Source organism: Sinocyclocheilus grahami, unplaced genomic scaffold (assembly GCF_001515645.1).
Source record: "Sinocyclocheilus grahami isolate Dianchi unplaced genomic scaffold, SAMN03320097.WGS_v1.1 scaffold992.1, whole genome shotgun sequence".
NCBI lineage: Eukaryota > Metazoa > Chordata > Actinopteri > Cypriniformes > Cyprinidae > Sinocyclocheilus > Sinocyclocheilus grahami.
This window is the reverse complement of record NW_015506171.1, coordinates 16,630-36,599: the sequence shown is the minus strand read 5'-3', so window position 1 is coordinate 36,599 and position 19,970 is coordinate 16,630. Positions and strand designations below refer to the sequence as shown.

Below are 19,970 nucleotides of genomic sequence, written 5' to 3'. Positions count from 1 at the left end.
TGTGTGTGTGTGTGTGAGAGAGTGTGTGTGTGTGTGTGTGTGTGAGAGTGTGTGTGTGTGTGTGTGTGTGTGTTTGTATGAGTGTGTGTGTGTGTGTGAGAGTGTGTGTGTGTGTATGTGTAAACTAGAGCCCGACCGATATGGGTTTTTGGGGGCCGATACCGATATTAGGGAGTTAAAAAAGGCAGATGCCGATATTCTTTGTGTATATTATAGTACAAGCAATTCCAGGGAAAAGCCGCAATTGTCGAAAAGCTTTCCGTAAGTATTTGCGTGTGTTTTGTTAGCGTTGGCGGTTTGATAGGTTGAGGTTTGATTGGTTCGGGTTCATTTCCTCTTAATTCATTTTTGAAAATAGAGGGTGGGAGTTTTCGCACTATCAACCAATACCAAAAAATCTCTCAAATCGAACATATAGTGTGCATTAGAGCCCGACCGATATGGGTTTTTGGGGGCCGATACCGATATTAGGGAGTTAAAAAAGGCAGATGCCGATATTCTTTGTGTATATTATAGTACAGTACCAGTCAAAAATTTGGACACTTTCCCATTCGTGTGTCCAAACATTTAACTGGTATTATATATAGAATACAGTACATACATAGACAGAGTATATATATATATATATAAACACATTTTTTGCAATGATCACTCAAATGTGGTGATTACATAAATTAAATAGCCAAAATGTGCTTTTTACTGTTTTGTCTTTCTTAAAAAAAAAAAAATCAATTACAAAACAACAATTTAAAAATATTTAACACTGAACATTTTTTATATTCTACCAGACACTATACCAACAAAGCACAATTTAACTTAAAATTAATACGCCATTTCGCGATTTCAGTCATCATACAGTAACCAGCAACAATCACCCCATCCTCTTCTCATCGAAGACACGCGAGGGCCTCGAGACGTACACTTGATTCGTGTTCGAGAGGGTTCCTCGAGCTGAAGGAATCCCCCGAGTTTGGTGCGGATTTGCAGCGCCGTTACGGAGATATGGCCGTTCAAAGTTTCAATGGTTTTCCATAGACTTAAGCTTTAAAGCCTTTCATCCAGGTCACCAGTAGCAAACAATGGAGCGCAAACTAAGTAATTACACCATTTCAAGCATTTTATCTGCGTTATATGTTCTGAAAAAAAAAAATTTCATATCGGCGGCATATTCGCCGATACAATATATCGGCGACAGGCTCATATCGGCCGATAATATCGGCAAAACGATATATCGGTCGGGCTCTAGTGTAAACTATTTATTAAACGAATCAATAACATTAAACCTGGCACAACATTTCATCACCCGGCCAGAAGAGAGCATTTTCAGTCTATAATGGCTTAAATTTCTCTATATTATATTATCTTTATTATAATATGTACTATATTATCGGCCAGCGATATATTTGAAGTAGGATCTACCTGTATTAAGTATTTCCAACTTTATCCGCATACATACAGTACACTCAAAGCGAAATATACTTTATTGCAAATCTCGCTGCGATTTGTTTATATCATTACACAGCTCTGTATATATAATAACATATTTGAGTAAATCCAAATTTATTAAATGTATTAATGTATACTACTCATGTAAAGCAATACTATATTGCAAATCTCAACTGCTTGATTGTTTTTATCATTACAAAATATAAACTCTATTATCGTTAAGCTAATAGAACATTTACTAGGATTACTAAAGTATGTTTCATTGTTAGTTAAGGTTAACTAATGGAAGTGTATTGTGAACTGTTTCTTTAAGTGATGATTGTGTTGATATGAATGAGAGCTCTGTCTCTAACTCTCCTGTGATCTCTGGTCTCTGCAGCCCGCAGAGCCTCCTGGATTTAGTGGAGATCGAGAGGAAACTCCGAGAGGCTAAAGCGGAGCGGGAACGTCTGCTGAAGGAGAGAGTGAGTTACTGATCCAGCTGTCAGAACACATGAACAATTGACCGTCGGTCATTATAATGCAAAAAATATCAAAATATACAAAAAATAGCCAAAAAATATATTTGCTAAAATATGTAAATATAGTTTCTATTAATATATATTGGACATTTTTGTTAAGTTTTGAAAATATATTTATACATTTAAAATATAATTTAAAACATATACAAAAATGGCCAAAAAATGTATTTGCTCAAATATTCAAAATATAAATCTTTTCTAACAATATAAATCTTTGCTATCACTTCTGATCAATTTCTTTTTACAAAACTTTTTATTCATCAAAGAATCCTGAAAAAAGTATCACAGCTTCCAAAAAAATATTAAGCCGCAACAGTTTCAGCTCTGATAATAAATCAGCATATTATACTGATTTCTGAAGATCATGTGACTCTGAAGACTGGAGGAATGATGCTGGAAATACAGCTGCGCATCACAGAAATACATTACAGCTTAATGTATATTAAAATAGAAAAACTTTATTTTACATCATAATAATATTTCACAATATTACATTTTTTCCTGTATTTTTGATCAAATAAATGCAGCCTTGATGAGCAGAAGAGACTTCTGTAAAAAAAATTAAAATCGTTCTGATCCCAAACTTTTGACAGGTAGTATATATATTTGGCCATTTTTGTATATATTAAAAAATATATTTATTCATTTAAAATATATATATTTTTAAATATACATAAAATGGCCAAAAACTGTGTATATGTTTCAAAATATATTTTCTACCAATATATGTTTTGGGCCATTTTTTGCATATTTTTGAAAATGCATTTTAAATGTATAAATATATTTCAGTCCAAGAAAATGCTTTCACATATGTCACATTTGAAGAAAAACTTGATTTGTTATCTATAAGACGTGTGAACATAAAACACAACTGAAAAAACCTCAGCAAGGAACATAATTTAAAATGCTCCAAAAAACGAAATGTTACAATATATAAAAATATTAAACATTATTAAATCATCTACATTTAACCTCTAGTAAGCCATCCACATTTGTATTTAGCCTAAATGTAGGCTACTGTAAGACTGGAAATTTATTTTCTTGCCCCTGAAATATATTTTGGTATATGAAGGTTGAAACGAAATATATATTCTGTTTCAAAACTATATTTCATTGAGCTTCGCTGTTTGCAACATATATATTTAAAATATATTTTTGCCATATGGGTCATCATTTGTTAAAGTGCTCACAAGAGACTCGTGTGTGTTTGCCTTTCTAAGATCATTTAAACAAAATCACATTCATGTTTGTGCTGTTGCTTTGAATGACTTCTGTGATTGGACCAATCACGCAGCAGTTCAGTAAACAACACCTTTGTTTACCTTTACATTTATTCATTTATCTTTCATCCAAAGTGACTTAGAAATGAGGAGCATCATAAGCAATATTCTTAGACTCAGTCCCTTGTTTGACACTAAATTAGGACACAGTGATGTGAAAGTGAAACTAGAAGTCAATACTGAGACTAAATTTGGCCTCCAAAGCACATTTCTTTCCTCCAGTGAGAACAGTTCTAAATAAAACCAAGCTTGTGTCTGAATCAGAGTCGTGACGGTGGTCTCTGTCTGCGTACAGGAGGAGAGACAGCGGCTGCTGGCAGAACAACACCGACAGAAAGAGCAGGAGTCTCTTAAAATACAGACAGACGCATCAAAACCAGACGATGATGAGGAGCGACTGCAGATCAACTCGACACACAGAAACCTGGAGGTACTTCTGCTGATTATGAGACGACTTAAAGAAAATGTGCTCACCCTCAGTTCATCCGAGATTAGGATGAGTTTGTTTCTTCATCAGATCTGGAGAAATGTAGCATTGCATCAGTGTCTCACTGCACGTGAATGGGTGCCGTCAGAATGAGAGTCCAAACAGCTGATAAAAACATCACAATAATCCACAAGTAATCCACAGCACTCCAGTCCATCAGTTAACATCTGGAGAAGACACAAGCTGAAACAAACCCATCATTAAGACGTGTTTAACTCAAATACGAGTCTATAATCCATAATAACTCTTCCTCCAGTGAAAATGTTCCTCTGCTGTTGTCTCTCACATCAAAATCCAGCCACATATGTGTTCAGAGCTGTTTAAACGCTGCTTGATCTGTGCAGATTTCTCTCCTGATTCACACCAGAACACTGACTCACTGGAGGAAGCGTTATTATGGATTATAGACTCGTATTTGAGTTAAACACGTCTTAATGATGGGTTTGTTTCAGCTCGTGTCTTCTCCAGATGTTAACTGATGGACTGGAGTGCTGTGGATTATTGTGATGTTTTTATCAGCTGTTTGGACTCTCATTCTGACGGCACCCATTCACTGCACAGACATGCAATGCAGCATTTTCAGCTAATTTGCATCTCCTTTAAAGGAATAGATCATCATAGACATCTTTAACTCACCCTTGTATTTTTACTTTCATGAAACAAATGTTGATGTGAGGCAGAATGACTGACCTCGTTTTGTTTTTTTACATATAATGAAACTGTTTAGGGATTTATTCTTTCAAACTCAAAGTCCATATGAATCATGCACTGTACTCAGTCTAAAGTCATATGATGTTTTTCAAGTCAAGTCACATTTATTTCCATAGCGCTTCACAGTAATAAACAGGAAAATAACAGTGTTAATTATTTAAAATCCATAATTTATGAAACAAACTCAGGTTTAGCTGTAAAGCGGCTCTACAGGAGACAATAGAGTCATTATTCAGATCGATTCAGTTCAGGTTTTGTTCTCATCTGATAATATCAGTACAGTCAAATCAATAACATAACTGAATATTAACTGTGTTTTGTGTGAGGAACAGACCTGAAAATCGTCCTTGTGTTTATCATGGTTTGATATGAACATTTGATTTGACCGTTTTTAAATCCATTTTGGCAAAAACGGCACAGAAACTGTTGACTGTTTCCATCAGTTTACCTGAATCTGAAGTAGTTTTAGCTTTGTATTGTGATTGTGTTCTTGTGTTCAACATCAAGTATAAATTAAAAAAATTAATACAAAATAAAGTGTAATGATATTAATAAACACAGTATTCTTCCACCAAACAATGTAGCTCCTCAGAAACAGTTGTGGTTGCTACAGTCACATTTATTTCCATAGCGCTTCACAGTAATAAACAGGAAAATAATTATTATTTATTTAAAATCCATAATTTATGAAACAAACTCAGGTTTAGCTGTAAAGCGGCTCTACAGGAGACAATAGAGTCATTATTCAGATCGATTCAGTTCAGGTTTTGTTCTCATCTGATAATATCAGTACAGTCAAATCAATAACATAACTGAATATTAACTGTGTTTTGTGTGAGGAACAGACCTGAAAATCGTCCTTGTGTTTATCATGGTTTGATATGAACATTGGATTTGACCGTTTTTAAATCCATTTTGGCAAAAACGGCACAGAAACTGTTGACTGTTTCCATCAGTTTACCTGAATCTGAAGTAGTTTTAGCTTTGTATTGTGATTGTGTTCAACATCAAGTATAAATAAAAAAATTAATACAAAATAAAGTGTAATGATATTAATAAACACAGTATTCTTCCACCAAACAATGTAGCTCCTCAGAAACAGTTGTGGTTGCTACAAAGTGGTTGCCGAGCAACACACAAACGTAAACAAAGGTGTGTTACTTTGTAGAGTCATTTACAACAGCTTAGAACGCGGCTCAGCCAATCAGAGCCAAGCACCGGAACTCTCCGTTTTATAATTCTATTTTATCTATTTGTTGTTGTTTTTTTATTTAAAAAAATAAAACATGATCCTTTAAGACTTGCACTCTATTTGTTTTCTATTAAAAAAAGGCCTCTAACACTAGCTTGCTCTATTCTTTTTCTATTCTATGTATGTTTTCTTTTTATCTATTATATAATTAACAAAAACCTTGCTAGGTGCACTAACTGAGACTTGTTATAGCACTTGCGTATCATTGCTCTTTTGTTGTTTTGATTGCTTCCATTGTCCTCATTTGGATAAAAGCGGCTGCTAAATGGCTAAACGTAATGCAAATGTGTTTTTCTCGTTCAGCAGGGCGTCCCGCTGTCTCTGACGGTGAACTTTGACCTGCGGGCTCACGTGGAGGCTCTGGGTCATAACGTGTCGGGCTGTATGGGGGTCAATCTGTCTCCCCGGAGGTGCGGCGGCTTTCTGACCAAACGCGGAGGACGAGTGAAGACCTGGAGGAGGAGGTGGTTCATCTTCGATCTGGACCACCAGAGACTGGCCTACTACACCGGTGAGACACACACAAACACCTCCTGCACAGCCAATGCTGCTTTCACCAGCTCCATCTCTGCATTTGGGAACGCAATATCACTTTGAATCGCTGCATTAGCGCACTAAAGGATCTTCAGCGTATGATCCTGTGCTGAAATCTCCTTGTTTCGTCAGAACTCAATGAGAAGAAACTCAAAGGCGTGATTTACTTCCAGGCCATCAAGGAGGTTTATTACGACCATCTGCGAACAGCTACATCAGTGAGTTCATAACCACACACACGAAACCCTAACCCTAAAAAACCCCTAATTTCAGATGTTTATTGTTGGTTCTCAGTCTCCGCGGCCGAGCCTCACCTTCTGCGTCAAAACCTATGAGCGGCTCTTTTTCCTGGTGGCTCACAGCGCTGAAGCCATGAGGATCTGGATGGACGTTATAGTCACGGCCACAGACGAACACAGCAGATACTGAGGAGCAGAGCACGCTGGGATACACTGTGACTGACTGACAGTAGTTTGTGTTCTGCTGCCACCTGCTGTTACACTACCAGAATACACCTCAGTGGCTTACACTTTATTTATTACGTTATATGTTCATTTTTGTCATATTTTGCTATTGAAAAGGGGGAAAGAATCCTGCAAAGGGTTAATAAATATTTACATTCCAAACAAGGTGTCAGAACTTACACATGTGACCGACTGACGCACCCGATTCATTCAAGACAGAACCAGGAGTTCAGTGTTATTCTGTGTACACGGAGCAGGGGAAGGAAAAATATAAAGAAATATTACCGCAGCTCCAAAATACAAATAGAAATCTATATTCAAGAAATAAAAATAAGACTTGTAGAACATCTTCAGCATCGTCCTACAGATGTTAAAGGACTTCAGCCTCCTCAAAAAAATAGAGGCGGCTCTGGCCCTTCTTGTAGATGGCTTCAGAGTTCTTAATCCAGTTTATTGTTCATGTGGACTCATGTGGATTGTTACATTTGTACAAGAAGAAAGTTTTTATATTAAAGACAAACAAGCAAGCCCTGCCCAGATTTAAAAAGTAACTCAAAAGTAACATAGCGCATTAATTTCCATAAAAAGTAACTAACGTAATTAGTTACTTTTTTAGGGAGTAACGCAATATTGTAATGCATTACTTTTAAAAGTAACTTTCCCCAACACTGCCGATAAGACGGATAGCTCACACGTACGCGCTCAGGGTGTGCTAGCGATTAGATCAAGTCAGCAGTGTGGTCATTCTTGAAGCCAACTTTTGCCAGAGTGATGATTAGATACACTGTTTTGGTTTGCTGCGTTTAATTTGAGAATGCACGTACAAGATGATGCATCCGGTGTGCGATAGAGTTAAGCTGGCTGCACACTAGACGATTTTCAAATCTTAAAAGATTTTAAAACCATGGGAGACCACAGACATGAAGACATGTTAGTATAATCCTCTGAACACACACACATAGATGAACACACTAGACCCGACCTGACCACGAGACCACACACTTGTCGACTGTAGGAACGGTTTTACAGTGACACGAGATCTCACGGACACTCGCGAGATCAAACGTGACTAGAGAAGAAAAACGGATAGAGGACAATCGATGTTGTCGGCTGGCTCTCCCGGCACGTGTTCTGTTGTACAGTGAAAAACAAAGTATAGAAAAGAATATGGGTGATGTTCTCTGCTTTCATGGCATGTTTGTGGCTGCCAAGTTTCGCACGCTTGCTCGCTCTCATTGGCTATCGCGGGTATCACGTCAGAGGCAGCCCGATCAAAAGTCGTAAATATCGTTCGGGGGTGCAAATCGGCCTTAAAATCGGCCTTAAAATTCTCTAGTGTGCATCCGGTAAGGCGTTTTATTTACTCAGGAGGCGCTGTTGGCCTACTTGTAATAAAATGAAAGTGTGTTTCTGAATAAAAAAAGCAGCATCGCAGTATTTACATGAATAAAAATCACAAACATGACACTTGTTGGTTATACAAACGGATTATGAAAACTTAAATATAAGGAGCTCTAAAAGATTTTCTGAATTTTTACAGCTCTTCTGCTTTAGACCATCTATTAATGTTAAAACCACAAATCAAATGTTAAGGTTTCAACTGCATCTGTCTGAGAAAAAAACAGCAGAGATTGATTTTATTACAGTTATTTTCAAGGGTTTCAATGTACTTTCATTAAAAAATAACTTTAATAAAGTTTATTACTCCTAACAAATATGTTTTTGCAAATATTATACTTTTCACTCCTCTACATTTCTATCAAGGTCCTCGAAGTAGAAAGTCGTTATTATATAGCAGCTTTTGAAAGTCAGTGGGTGATTTTTTTTTATTCTCTAAAATGTGACTCTTTTTTTCAGACGGTTTATCAGTAATCACTCTTGTAGGGCTACATGAAAAGATTTCCCAGCATTTTTTGAGCACTGACCAGCTGCAAATGTTATATTTATTTACAACAATTCAATAATAAGAAGTTAATATTGTGGTATATATTAGACACAATATTGGCTGATTTTGCTCAATTGTGCTATAAAGCCACAGAAGAACTGTTGTGCGTCTCCTAATAAAACACAAAAGGTGTTGGACTTGAAGCAGCACTGCACAGACTGTTCTGTGTGTGACATCAAAGTACAGCGAGAGTGATTAGACAGCATTTAAAATTTGTTTTGATGTCAAATAAGTCTTGCTGTTTTGCTTTTTTGTTAAAGCAGTGTTGCTGTTGTAAAGTTGTACAGCTACAGTTGTGTTGCTGGGTTTTAAAGCAGGTTCGATTTTTTTCTTTCTTTCTTATCAGTGGCTACATAGATGTGTGCACGCACTGTCAGAGCTGTGTGAGATCACTACCATCCTGCTTTTGTGGGGGTGGGTAGGGGTGTTAAATGTTTTTTTGTTTTGTTTTGTTTTTTTCCCCATAGGTTTTTAACATTCTAAAAGCTCTATATTTCAAATATACTACAAGCTAGTCAGTGTATTCAGCAGGAGTAATGTATTCTAAGTTGCTTCAGAAGTATTGCGAGCATTACAATAAAACAGTGCATTGACATAAAAAAGGAAATTTACTTTTGGTACTTAAGTACTTTTAAAAGCAAGTACTTCTGTACTTTTACTTAAGTAAAAATCTGTCTTTACAACTTTTATTTGTAATGGAGTAATATTTGACCAGCGGTATCTGTACTTTCACTCAAGTAATGGAGTTGAGTACTTTGAGATTTTTTTATCAGCAAAATCTAATATCGTGCATCCCTCGTTGTTTTAATGTGTGATTTCTTTCTGAAGTGTGAGTGTGTGTGTGTGTGTGTATGTGTGTGCGTGTGCGTTTTTGTGACAAATGATAATGACAAAGGTATGACAGGTATTACAAGGAGAAGGTGACTGTGAGTGTGTGTGTGTGTGTGTGTGAGTGTCTGTGTCTGTGTCTGTGAGTGTGTCTGTGTGTGTGTGTGTGTGGGTGTGTGTGTGTGTGTGTGTGTGTGAGTGTGTGTGTGTGTGTGTGTGTGTGTGTGTGTGAGTGTCTGTGAGTGTGGGTGAGTGTGTGTGTGTGTGTGTGTCTGTGTGTGTCTGTGTCTGTGAGTGTGTGTGAGTCTGTGAGTGTGAGTGTGTGTGTGTGTGTGTGTGTGTGTGTGTGTGAGTGTCTGTGAGTGTGGGTGAGTGTGTGTGTGTGTGTGTGTCTGTGTGTGTCTGTGTCTGTGAGTGTGTGTGAGTCTGTGTCTGTGAGTGTGAGTGAGTGTGTGTGTGTGAGTCTGTGTCTGTGTCTGTGAGTGAGTGTGTGTGTGTGTGTCTGTGTTGTGTGTCTGTGTCTGTGTCTGTGTCTGTGTGTGTGTGTGTGTGTGTGTGTGTGTGTGTATGCAATGCATACTTAATTTTTCAACTTTAAAGTTAAGTCGAGGCAGATGTAACCTGTGCAATAAAAAGCTATTGTCACTAAATACAAACAGTTCACTGGGTACTACTTTTAGTGTAATTAATCAAATTTAATTAACTTTATTGGCATGATTGTGTTTACATACAATATTGCCAAACCATTAAAACAAACAAAAAATCCATTAATATAAATGCACATAAATGCAAATAATGCATTAACACAATACAAGCATTATTAATGCAATGCATTTTTTATGCTTTTTGTTTCAAAGAAATGTATCGTTAGTTTACTTCCATAACAGTGAAAGTAAATTTCGTACTAATATGGGTCAACGGGCATTTAGTTATGCTGCTTGGAAGGCGCGGTCTCAAATTATAATGTTAGAATGTTTTCTGAATTGTGATTTGTTTTGCACTTCTCTGCCACCATAGTTTTTCTCCTGGTTTGCTTTGCGCAAGACGTTTATATTTTAGCGTTTTCTTTTGTTTGGTCTAATATCACAATACCACACTTCATGCTCCACATTAAAGAATCTCTCCCACTTCGCTCGCAGTCAGCTGTGAGCTGTCCTGTTGTAATAAAGGCAAAGATAAATATAAAAAAGAGTGTACTGAATAAATACTGTACGTCACTTTAGATGACACGTATTAGTAAGTACAGCTAAATAAAGAATATTAATAAAAACAGAGAAATAAAGAGACTAACTGATTGCAGCTGTATTTTTGACTATGGAAGCTAGTTTCTGCATTTAAAAAAAAGTAATTGAGATTTCCCCCTAATTCTGTTTTCACTATATCAGTATATATCTCCTAAATTCTGAGTTAACATATCTAACTTTTATTTTGTATTTTTTTAAATGTTTAATGTTTATCCCCTGGCGGAATCCGCCTTCCATCTTGTTGTGAATGTATATGAAATGTATTATATATCAATAATACGGCTGTTTTATCTTGACCTTCATATGACCAATGCGTGACCTTTACGTTCACTCTCCGAGCAGCACCGCGGACTCTTATTCTGCTCTTACGTAAAGCTATAAAGGAAGCTCACGCAACATCCGGCGAGGACGCCTTCTTCAGAGACGCACTTCCGCTTCTCTCCCCCTACCTTCTGCGGCGCGAGAGAGAGCGCGTGTGCCTCAGAGCCTCGGCACACATCTTATATAAAAAACTAAAAATACCCAAAAAAAATTCACAAAACGGAAAAAATACCAACAAAAATTCTACTTTTATTACCGAGGAGCTCGGTGAAGCAGGATCCGCGGGCAGCTTTGAGGAGTTTGATCGCAGCGCAGCACCGCAGTAGGCCTGAGGAGATTTTAATCAGCGATCCCGCCGAAACATCGACGCCACACGCGTTTTAGTTCGTCTTCGGGTCGGTTCCTGAAGAGTGTTCGACCGCGTGAGCGTCTTCGAGGAGGAACGCGAGCAGTTTTGGGTGTGTTCGATCAGGTCCGCGTCTCGTGAGGGAAGATGAACCCCAGCGCGCCCAGTTACCCGATGGCTTCTCTGTATGTGGGCGACCTGCACGCGGACGTGACCGAGGCCATGCTGTACGAGAAGTTCAGTCCGGCCGGGCCCATCCTCTCCATCCGGGTCTGCAGGGACATGATGCCCCGCCGCTCGCTCGGTTACGCTTACGTCAACTTCCAGCAGCCCGCCGACGGTGAGCTCTCCTTTAGCAACAGCAGCGCTAGCTTATATGTAGCTATATTTCTATATTTCAATGTAGTTGTATTATATACTTTTCTGTGAGAGTGTGTGTGTGTGTGTGTGTGTGTGTATATATAAAGAGAGAGAGAGTGTGTGTGTGTGTGTATGTGTGTGTGTATATATATATATTTTAGTGTGTGTATATATATACACACACATATACATATATATGTAGTTTAAGTGTGCATTTTTATACTTAATTTTATATTATGATTTAAATGTATTTTATATATTCTATATTTAATGTATTTTATATTTTGACAATTTTTAATATTTTATGTCAAATATATATCTTATAATCAATTGTATAATTTATTTATATATTTTACATAAATTGATATTTATTTTAAAATATTTATATACATTGTTTTATATATAGGTTTACCATTTTAGAAATGTATTAATTTTTTATTATATTTTAGATTGTTTTAAATTGTGTTTTATATATATATAATGTTTTTATAATTAATTTGACCACTTATGTACATTCTACATTTATTTTATTGCATTTGTATTTTATGTAAATTATTTTATTATTATATATATATATATATATATATAAAATAATAAAATACAAATGCAAAAATACATAAAACAATCTGAAGCTATTTATATAAATTGTAAAAAAAAAAATGACATATATATATATATATATATAAAAAAATTTGCAATTTATATAAATAGCTTCAGATTATGTATTTTTATGTATATTTTATATATTCTGTATTTTTTTTATTTATTTATAAGAATTTTTTTTTTATTGTATAAGATAGTAAATTTTAAATGCACAGATGTTTATTATTGCTTTATATTAATTTTGTGTGTATTGGACGTGTCAAGATTGGAGCCCGGCCGATATGGGTTTTTGGGGCCGATACCGATATTAGGGAGTAAAAAAGCTGATGCCGATATATCGGCCGATATTCTTTGTGTATATTATAGTACAGTACCAGTCAAAAGTTTGGACACTTTCCCATTCGTGTGTCCACACATTTAACTGGTACTATGTATAGAATTCCATTCAACTTTATTCCGTTGAAGTTTTTCACTTCGGAACATTCATTCACGGATTTGCGCTACTGTCTTCACACACAGACGGTCTTTACCTCCGTAAATAAACAATATACAATATAATATACAATACAATATAAATTGGGACGCACCAAAATGAAAATTCTTGGCAGAAGCCAAAACCAAACAAAATTAAACACTGGGCCGAATACCGAACACGGTTTTTCGAGTTTTTTTCCCCGTGTATTTTGCCAATTTTTGTTTCACCATTGCATAAATTAAATAGCCAAAATGTGCTTTTTACTGTTTTGTCTTTTCAAAAAAAAAAAAAATTTACAAAAACAACAATTTAAAAATATTTAACACTGAACATTTTTGACATTCTACCAGACACTATACCAACAAAGCACAATTTAACTTAAAATTAATAAGTTAGTAAAGTAATTTTTGGCCATCTTGAATCAGGCATGTTTTTGTTTTTTTTACTGTACAATTAAAAGCAGCCTTGCTGAGAAGAGACTTCTTTTAAAACATTAGAACATAGTACAGATCCTAATTTGAACACTGTGTGAATGTTATAATAAATGTATTAAAACAGAGCTGTTGTAATGATTATTATCATTATTATTGTCTTACTTTTTATTTTATTTTACAGAACAACAGTAAAATGACAACAATACTAACATTTATGAATGTTGATAAGAGTTCTTGCTTTTTCTCAACTTTTATTTTGTGGGAAACGCGCAGGAAGACCTCAATGCTTATTTTTGTTGACAACAGATTTATAAATGAGTCTCATTACGAATACGTCGTACGTATCGCATTGTCACATGCCTTGTACAAATTCATAAAAATGTGACTGAGCAACTGACGACTGTATTGCGAGCGTGTATTAGAAAACATAACGTTCTGCAGTTTATTTACTAATTAAGGCCATTTCGCGATTTCAGTCATCATACAGTAACCAGCAACAATCACCCCGTCCTCTTCTCATCGAAGACACGCGATGCAGCACTAAACAGTCTCTCGCTGTCGGTGCTTGTAATGATTTTTGCGTCTTTCTCCGACAGTTTAAATGCTTCCACACTGCTGACATGTGTGCTGCATAATAAAGAGTGAGCGCCTCTCACTCTGCGCTGCTTGCTATTTGATCGCGTCATTTCATTGTTCGGTACAATTTCGGTTCGGTTGCCGAACATTCGGTGCATCCCTAAATAAATTCACGTCTCGTGCACTTTAATGCCCTTTGGATCTCCACCAAATTCGGGGCATCCTTCAGCTCGGGTAGCCCTCTCGAACGCCACCCTCCACGCATCGGTAGCCCCCCGGGATCGCTAGATCGGTCGGCGCCAGACAGTGAATTTAACCACCCGTAACTCCCGAACCCTGGGGGCTATCGATGCGGGGGTGGTCTCATTCGAAAGAGGGCCTCGAGACGTACACTTGATTCGCATTCGAGAGGGTTCCTCGAGCTGAAGGGATCCCCCGAATTTGGTACGGATTCGCCGTTATGGAGATATGGCCGTTCAAAGTTTCAGTGGTTTTCCATAGACTTGAGCTTTAAAGCGTTTCATCCAGGTCACCAGTAGCAAACAATGGAGCGCGCTCTGCTGGACAAACTAAGTTATTACACCATTTCAAACGTTTTATCTGCGTTATATGTTCTGTAAAAAAAAAATTCATATCGGCGGCATATTCGCCGATACCGATATATCGGCGACAGACTCATATCGGCCGATTATATAGACAAAACGATATAACGGTCAGGCTCTGGTCAAGATAAGTTCCGTGTGTGTGTGTAAGCATATTTGGCAATCTAGTTACGCTCATGTTTTTAACTGTTTCAGCCGAGCGCGCCTTGGACACAATGAACTTTGACGTGATCAAGGGCCGGCCCCTCCGCATCATGTGGTCCCAGCGAGACCCGTCACTGCGCAAGAGCGGCGTGGGAAACATCTTCATCAAGAATCTGGACAAGTCCATCGACAACAAGGCCCTCTACGACACGTTCTCTGCCTTCGGCAACATTCTGTCCTGCAAGGTAAAGACGAGTGTTTGCAGTGAGACGCATGCTTGTGGTGTTTGTGCTCGTGCTCAGTGCTGCTGCTCTCTCTCTGAAGGTGGTTTGCGATGAGAACGGCTCTAAAGGATACGGCTTTGTGCACTTTGAGACCCATGAGGCCGCTGAAAGAGCCATTGAGAAAATGAACGGCATGTTGCTCAATGACCGCAAAGTGTAAGTGTTTATTTGAATTAACTGCATTGAACTAAGCTGTGTTTGGTTTGGAGTGAAGCGTGCTGAATGTCTCAAACGTCATGTACTGCTTTGTTTTTTTTATTTACATCTTAAACATTTCCCTTGGAAAATATTTTAAGTTATTAATTTGAAATATTTTTTATAACTTTTTTTAAAGTGTTAAATTGTATTTATTATTATTTTTGTAATTATAATCTTCTTTGCCATGAATATAGCATTTGATGCTATGCCGTTGATTAATTAAAAATGATAAATATTCAGAATAATAAAGGTGACTTGTTGCCTCTTAAAGGTTCGTCGGTCGCTTCAAGTCTCGTAAGGAGCGTGAGGCAGAGATGGGCGCTCGCGCCAAAGAGTTCACAAACGTTTACATCAAGAACTTCGGAGAAGATATGGATGACGAGAAGCTGAGGGAAGTTTTCAGCAAATTTGGTGAGTTTTACTGCTAGCAGTGTTTTTTTTTTTTTTGAGATATCATAGTTTTTATTAATATTTTGCATATATATATATACACTAATTTTTATTTTTTTAGGGCTGTCAATCGATTGAAATATGTAATCGCGTTTAATCGCACGATTGTCACGAGTTAACTCATGATTAATCGCTACTTAATCGCACATTTTTATCTGTTCTATATGTACCTTAAATTTAATACTTCAAGTTTTTAATACTCTAATCAACATGGGTACGGACAAATATGGATGCTTTTTACAAATACACATAAGATAAAGATAATAGCTATGCTGTGATTTCGGCTATACTTGAATGTAAAATTAGAGAAGCAACAGAATATCCGTTTTAACTAAAAGCGCTGCTCCTCAGTCGCTCGCTGAACAGATAAGACGCGGTACCAGCGAGTCTCAGAAACTAAATAAGGTTTGTCCAAGAAGCCGCTAGATATGTCGCGAGGTAGTAGGGCTGCACAATAAATCGAAATGGAATTGAGATCGCGATTCGACAGAAGCTGCGATTGTCGTGTGTATCTTTCGGTGAAGCACGGTTCTGTGATCAGCAGTAAATCTCCATCCAAAGGCCAGAGAAACTCCAAATACGCCTCGCAGAAGAAACCGCTGCAGCTGAATAAACAGAAGATTCAACTGCTTTCATTGATTCAACGTGACTAATAAACACACGACTACGGCAATATATGGTTTATCTGAGTTCTTATTATAATTCATGAAAATAAAGTATGTTTATTATGCAATGCCTTTATCACGGCTTAAATGCTATGAAATATGTTGCGTGCCTTCTGTGTAAGAAGCCACATCTCACAGAAGGATTTATTTCAAACACTCGGCTGACGTTATGAAGTGAGTTTGGAGTAAAAATGTTATTAAATGTGTTTTTTTTCACGTGCTTTCAGATGGAGCAGCGTTTACTACACGGAGCCGCAGTTCACGGAGAAGCTACGCAAACAGCTGTCATTGCGAACATTTTCTTCGATTTCATAATCGCGCAATAAAAGCGATTTGTTAATTTTTTTTGCATAACTTGTCAGTGAACTATGGCTCTGTGTAGTAAATTCTGCTCCATCTGAAAGCACGTGATGCTGATTACAGAACCGGCTTTTTAAACAAAATGCGCATGACAATCGCATTCGATTAATCGTGCAGCCCTACTAAGTAGTTTTTTGAAAGTCGCTAAAGGAGACTGATAAGTCGCCAAGTTGGCAACACTGTACATCACCATTTCTCCAACTATAGGCTAGGAAACGGGTCAAACAGAAAATGCGCACTGCGTTAGTAAAATTAGTGCCGTTAAATTGAGTTTGCGTAAATTGACAGCCCAAAATTTTTTTTAAACGTCTGTTGTTTTTATCAATTATGTTTTAGTTAAAGTACATCAAGGTAACTAAAATAAAATGAGAAATGTTGGCTTGGCAACTACCTGAAATTATATATATATATATATATATGTATCTGTGTGTGTGTGTGTGTTTTTTTTTTTTATGAATTTTTTTCCCTCAATGATTTTGGTTTTAGTTAACTGTAATAACCCTGCCTGCTAGTAGATGTTTAGATCTTGTGGTGTTTGTGTGGTTGCAGGTCCAGCGCTGAGCATTCGTGTCATGACCGACATCAGCGGCAAATCTAGAGGCTTCGGCTTCGTCAGCTTTGAGAGGCACGAGGACGCCCAGAGGGTGAGAACTGTTAGGCTTCTGTGTGTAATGCTTTTATCACGGTATACGGTATTATCACGGTGCTGAAATTTAGTTGCAAAAAAGTGTTGTCAAAGTATAACAGCTTTTTTCTTATAACAAAAAGAACTGAACATTTACATGCAATAAAGTAATGCACAAAATATATATAAAGTAAAAAAGAAATCACACAGATTAAAGTGCAAAATAATTATAAAGACCAATAAGTAACACTTTACAATAAGATCTCATTAGTTAATGCATTAACATTAATGAGAAATAGCTACGTTAGCAACAGAAGTTAATATTTGTTAAAAAATACAACCTTTACTTCATTAAATAACACAGTTGCAACTTTTGACGTTAACATTATTAAATATTATTTATTTGACACTAACACTCTATTCTAATTCTATTCTTAATGCATTCCAAAAATCTGAATTTGTAATTATTCACTATTTTGAAGTGCACATAATAACAATATCGTGCATATTCATTACCGTACCGAATACCAGCACGTGTCTAATCCTGGCGTGTTTCTTCTGGTCTTCAGGCCGTGGATGAGATGAATGGAAAAGAGCTGAACGGGAAGCAGGTGTACGTGGGTCGCGCTCAGAAGAAGGGAGAGCGTCAGACGGAGCTCAAGCGCAAGTTTGAGCAAATGAAGCAGGACCGCATGACTCGCTACCAGGTAATGTGAGCTGTAGATGATGCAGATGAGAGCGGTGAAGGGTCGTTGGTGTCTGTACGTGAGCTTTAATTCTTTTTTTCAACAGGGAGTCAACCTCTATGTGAAAAATCTGGACGACGGCCTCGATGACGAACGTCTGCGTAAAGAATTTGCACCATTTGGCACCATCACCAGCGCTAAGGTACGTACTAGCTAGGGCTGAATGACAATCTTAATTTTAATGAATCCATATCAGTTCCTAAATCCCAAGATCGATTTTATTTTAGCTTATACTTTTTTTTCCCCCCTGTTGATGCATGATAATGTCACTAAACATTATTTGCATCACGCTTGCCATCCAATAATCACAAAAAGCTTTGTGCTTCGATACTTTAGAGACAACATTCTCATCTTTCAAATTGGGTCAATTTTATCATGAAGTTCAAACAAATATTTGAATAAATCTAGAATGAAAACGAGTTCTTATTACTGCGAATGTTTTCGTGTTTATATTTCAGTAACAAATTGAGTAGAAACATTAAAAATTGCGTATGTGTGATTTAAATGTTTTTATCCAACTAAATTGTTATTTGCATGTTTATTATAATTATGAGTAATTCTAAATTTATGCATCGAATGTATAATATTATATATAAATACCTCAAATTAAATAGCAGTTGGTTATAAACATGATTATATAATATTATGATTTAGATTTTAGATCATGAAGTTCAAACAAATATTTGAATAAATCTAGAATGAAAACGAGTTCTTATTACTGTGAATGTTTTCGTGTTTATATTTCAGTAACAAATTGAGTAGAAACATTAAAAATTGCGTATGTGCGATTTAAATGTTTTTATCCAACTAAATTGTTATTTGCATGTTTATTATAATTGAGTAATTCTAAATTTATGCATCGAATGTATAATATTAATATTATATATAAATACCTCAAATTAAATAGCAGTTGGTTATAAACATGATTATATAATATTATGATTTAGATTTTACATTTTAACCTTTCATAATGTATCAACAGGTTGTTTATATAAAAATATTAATTATAAAATTGTGTATTAATACAATTATTATTATATATGATATGTATTAATATGAAAAAATTAGTAGCAGTTGAATAGTGTAGATATTTTAACCTGTGACCTTTTTTTAACTGTTTTAACCTTTATTAATGTACCAGTGTGTTATATAACATATAGTGTAATAAAATGAGGAATTTAATATAGTAGTTTAGACTCGACCGGGTTCTCTGTATAGTTTACAGCATCAGTTGATAGGCCTATTTTTAAAAAAAAGAAATTTTAATGTATATCCATACAAACCGAGCTCCTTGTGAGTGTTTTAATACCCAACCCTACAGCAGACACCAGTGTCTTTCCTCCAGGTTTGTGTGTTAAACTGAAGTCAGATCCCTGTGAAGTGTCAAAAATGAAAATTAGCCCATAAATTACTCACCCTCAAGTCATCCTAGGTGTATATGACTTACTACCTTCAGACGAATCCAGTCGGAGTTAAATAAAAAATTGTCTGATATTTCAAGCCGTTTCATGGCACTCCGCGGGTGTTGCATGCATCAGTCCAAAAGAAGTTAAATAAAAAACGCCCATCCATAAAATAAAAGTGTCTCTCACGGCTCCGGGGGGTGAACAAAGGCCTTCTGTAGCGAATCGATGCATTTTTGTAAGAAAAATAACCATATTCAAAACGTAATAATCACTTTAATGTAGCTTGCGCCAACAGTTGTACACAGAAGCAGCTCCGGGAGCATGACGTATGAGGTCAGCGCTGCGCATGCGCCGGTGAGTCTCGTGAAAACCAACGTTTGTGAACCGGAGCAAAGGAAGCAAAGTTTCCTTACTTTAGAAAAGAAAAAACAGTCTCCTCTGGGCTTATATCGAAATCCTCCGACATTCTTCTTTACAAATCCTCGTTTTGTACGTCTAATTAGTGACTGTTGTTTTGATCTCTCCGCTGAGCTTCCGCGTTCGTCACTTCTGAGCGGCGCATGCGCAGCGCTGACCTCATACGTCATCCGCCCGGAGCTGCTTCTGTGTACAACTGTTGGCGCAAGCTACATTAAAGTGATTATTACGTTTTGAATATGGTTA

General features: G+C 36.6%; 1 protein-coding gene and 1 pseudogene across 3 annotated transcripts in view; both read left to right on the top strand.

Moving 5' to 3' along the window:
• The window catches only part of LOC107565285 (pleckstrin homology-like domain family B member 3), a 21,957-nt gene extending 15,100 nt beyond the window's left edge, over positions 1-6,857 (top strand). For 2 of the 3 annotated variants that reach the window (XM_016250505.1, XM_016250507.1), the window contains 5 exons: positions 1,826-1,910; positions 3,543-3,677; positions 6,001-6,208; positions 6,364-6,449; positions 6,526-6,857. In XM_016250505.1, coding sequence (XP_016105991.1) covers positions 1,826-1,910; positions 3,543-3,677; positions 6,001-6,208; positions 6,364-6,449; positions 6,526-6,660 — 649 coding nt within the window. In that variant the 3' untranslated portion in view covers positions 6,661-6,857. The remainder of the gene's footprint in view (positions 1-1,825; positions 1,911-3,542; positions 3,678-6,000; positions 6,209-6,363; positions 6,450-6,525) is intronic. The other variant, XM_016250506.1, reaches the window with a different exon arrangement.
• A 4,260-nt stretch (positions 6,858-11,117) lies between these two features.
• Positions 11,118-19,970, top strand: part of LOC107565284 (polyadenylate-binding protein 1-like) — a 16,289-nt pseudogene continuing 7,436 nt past the window's right edge.